The sequence below is a fragment of the Emiliania huxleyi genome, assembly GCF_000372725.1.
Source record: "Emiliania huxleyi CCMP1516 chromosome Unknown EMIHUscaffold_214, whole genome shotgun sequence".
NCBI lineage: Eukaryota > Haptophyta > Isochrysidales > Noelaerhabdaceae > Emiliania > Emiliania huxleyi.
Genome location: NW_005200469.1, coordinates 32,336 through 35,820, shown reverse-complemented (window position 1 = coordinate 35,820; position 3,485 = coordinate 32,336). Strand labels below are relative to the sequence as shown.

Below are 3,485 nucleotides of genomic sequence, written 5' to 3'. Positions count from 1 at the left end.
CCCCATGGCAGTCGCTCTCGTGAGGGCCCACCCCCCAGACCGGAGGCCCCCGAACCGAGGTCGCCCCCGCGGGCGCAGGCACGGCGGGCGGACCTCCCAAGGGCGGAACTCCCGACGGCTCTGCGGCCGAGGGAAAGGAGAAGGTGGCACCCGGGGCGGCGGGCGGCTCTGGCGGCGGAGGAGCGGGGAGCGGAGGCGGCTCGAGCAGCGGAGACGGCGCGTACGCGAGGCCGGCTGAGGGCGCGGGCACGGCGGGGAGGGCGGGGGGGCGGGACGGCGTGGGAGCGTCGGCATCGCGGGGGGCAAGCAGCGGAGGCGGGGCAATGGAGGAGGGAGGCGGCGGCTGGGCAGCGGCAGGCGGCGGCGCCGACGGCTGAGCGAACGGCGGCTCGGGCAGCGACGGCGCGGGCAGCGGGGCGCTCAGGGCCGCGATGGGCACCGAGAGCGGCGGCTGTCGCGGCGACGGCGGCGGCATGGTGTCGGGCGGCGGCGGACCAGCGCGGGCGGGGAAGCGGAAGCCGGGGGTGGGCGCCGGCGCCGCCAAAGGGAGACTCAAGGCTGGCTCCTTGGCAAAGAGAGTGGGCGCGGGCAAGGCTGGCCGTGGCGACACTTGCGCGTCGGGCGTGGCAGGCAGAGGGAGAGGTAGAGGTGCGGCGGTCGGCGGGCGGGTGTTGGAGGCGCTGCACATGGGCGAGGAGGGCACGCTGGAGGAGGGCGCCCTCGTGAGCGTCGAGGCGAGCCCGCTCTTCACCGGCCGACTGACGAGCCCCCCCGCCGGCGTCGCGCCGGCCGGAGAGGCGCTGCTGGGCCCTGGCTTGCTCGGCGGGCGGGAGGGGACGCGCACGCTCGGCGTGCGGTCGACGAGGCCGGCGGCGGTGGCGTTTGGCGAGTTGAGCATCGCGCGCGGGCTGGGCAGCACCGCGGTCGCCGCCTCCTCGCCGGCAAGGGCGAGCAGCGCGGGAGGCAGAGTGGGAGACATCATGAGGCGGCAGACGGGCACGTCGCGCCGCTTCGCCTCGATCAGCGAGAGGCGGAAGAGCGGCGTGAGCACGGGGTGCCCCTCCGCGTCGGTGCGCGGGTGGATGCGCGAGGTGCCCGTGAGGAGCACCGCATCGGCCGCCGCGTTGAGCTGCAGCCCGTAGTGGCGGCACAGCTGGGCCGCCTCCTCGCGCCCCTCGAGCAGCAGCATGCGGCTGAGGTCGAGCAGCGGAAGCTCGACGCTCGAGCCGGGCTTGGGGGCGAGCGAGCGGTTGATGGCAGCGATGGCGCCGCCGCGCACGTGCTCGAGGTGCTTGTGCATCAGGCACGCCATCAGGTAGGGCGCGCGCTTCAGCTCGCGGAAGAAGCCGCCAAAGTCACCGCCGTGCACCGCCGCGTGCACGCGCAGAGCGCGCTGCATCAGCGGCGCGCAGAGCACCTCCGGCGGCAGCTCCGCCAGCCGGCCGAAGAGCACGTCCGGATCGGCGGCGGAGACGACGTAGTAGGCCTGTGAGCTGAATGCACAGGCATCAGAGGCGGGAGGGCGGTGTCGTGCAGAGAGGCTCAGAGCACGCGTCAAGACGAGGGAGGCGAGTACAGTGAGCACGGCGGAGTGCGTGTCCTCTCGAGCGCTAGCTGGGAGACAAGACTCCGCCTTCTGCTTCTGGGCACGAGATATGGGGAGATATGGGGAGATATGGGAGACCAGACTCCGCCGTCTGCTTCTAGGCACGAGATATGGGGAGATATGGGGAGATATGGGGAGATATGGGGAGATACAAGGCTCCGCCGTCTGCTTCTGGGCACGAGATATGGGGAGATATGGGGAGATATGGGGAGATATGGGGAGATGTGGGGAGATCGTAGGCCTGGAACTCGACCTCGTTTGGGCAAGGGACTCCGTGGTGGCGCAGGTTCTCGTACAGCTGCTGCAGCCCTGCGAGGGCCTGCGTGTACATCTGCATGTTCATGCGCGAGTCGAACTTGGCGTCGTCGGGCGGCAAGTTGCGCACGCCGAGCTCGCAGCAGCGGTGCTCGACCATGATGTGGAAGCGCGTGCACTGCTCGAGTAGGTCCACCGCGACCTGCCGCGCCTGCAGGAAGGGTCCAGGAAGGGTCCAGGAAGGGTCCAGGAAGGGTCCGGTCCACCGCGACCTGCCGCGCCTCGATCGAGAAGGACGGCTGCTGCATCGTCAGCTCCTGCCGGATCTGGCGCAGCCGGTCGCGCACAAAGGACGCGACGCGGATGAACGGCGGCTCGCCCGGCACCCCCTCCCACCCGATCGCAGCCGAGTCGGCCGACGCCTCCCACGCGGCCGCCTCGGCGGGGCATGGGCCGGCGGGGTAGGCGGGGAAGCGGCGCGGCAGCACGACGCACAGCAGGTGCTCGACGGAGAGCGCGAGCGCCGTGATGGTGCGTATGTCGGAGGGCTTCCACACGCGCGCCGCGTCGTTGCGGTGGAACATCGTCACGAGCCACGCTGCGGCGGGCTCGCCGGAGATCGGGTCCGTCTCCATCAGGTTTGCGTTTGGGGCGATGCGAAGCCGCTCATGCGCCTCTTCGGCGGGGCACATCTCGGAGCAGAGGCCCCACCCGCCGCCGTCGGCATAGTCCCTCCCGTCGGGGCCGTCGTCACGCGAAGGCGCGAAGGCGAGGCTGGACCACGAGTAGGGTGGGGGCGTGTACCAGCCGAACGTGATGCCCGCGCTCCGCTGCGCCGCACTGCACGAGCCGTACCCGCACCCGTACCCGCCGCCGCTCGCGCCCCCCCCGCCAGGGGCGGGGCCCCCAACCCCAATGGCGGGCGGGGCGGCGGCCGTGAAGCGGGCGGCGCGCTGGTCCGCAGCCGCGCGGGAAAGGGAGTCCGCTCCCTTTGGCGCCAGGCGCGAGAGGGCCGGGGGGCCGACCGAGCCCGCGCCGCCGCCCGCCGCCGCGCCGCCCGCCGCCACGCCGCATGCGTCCGCGCCGCCGGAGACGGGAGCGGCGGCGGCGGCGGCGGCGGGCGAGGCCTTGGCTCTCTTTGGCGCTTCGCTGCCGCCGACTGGAGATGAGCGCGCGACAGCGGCGGTGGGCGGTGGCGCGGCGGCGGGCCGCTTGAGCTTCGAGCTCGGCTGGGCGCTGCCGCCGCCACCGCACGCTGGCTTGGCGACCCGAGGACCGGGCATCGGCCTGGTCCTGTCTTGGACATGTACATGTGCCACAGGCTTGGCCGCCGGCCTGGCCATCAGAGCAGCCAGGCTGGGTGCGGGTACGGAGGCGGCCGGGGCGTCGGGGGCAGCGACGTAGTCGTTGAGACCGAGCGGCCCCTCCTCCTCCTCCTCCTCCTCCTCCCCCTCCTCCTCCTCCTCCTCGCCCCCAGCCTCCTCGCCCTCCTCCCACTCCTCCCCTCCCCACTCCCCCTCCTCGCCCCACCACTCCTCGCCCTCGCCCTCGCCCTCCTCCTCCGCGCCCTCCTCCTCCTCCTCCTCCTCGCCCGCCTCGTCGTCCGCCGCGGCAGCCTCGCCTG

The 3,485-nt window shown here is 73.4% G+C and overlaps 1 protein-coding gene across 1 annotated transcript in view; it reads right to left on the bottom strand.

Annotated features, from left to right (window-relative positions):
- The window catches only part of EMIHUDRAFT_457041 (hypothetical protein), a gene marked incomplete at its 5' end in the record, with an annotated part of 6,066 nt that overhangs the window by 1,258 nt on the left and 1,323 nt on the right, over positions 1–3,485 (bottom strand). Inside the window, 3 exons of the mRNA XM_005780453.1 lie at positions 845–1,486; positions 1,848–2,063; positions 2,134–2,701. Of these exons, the coding sequence (XP_005780510.1) occupies positions 845–1,486; positions 1,848–2,063; positions 2,134–2,701 (1,426 nt within the window). The remainder of the gene's footprint in view (positions 1–844; positions 1,487–1,847; positions 2,064–2,133; positions 2,702–3,485) is intronic.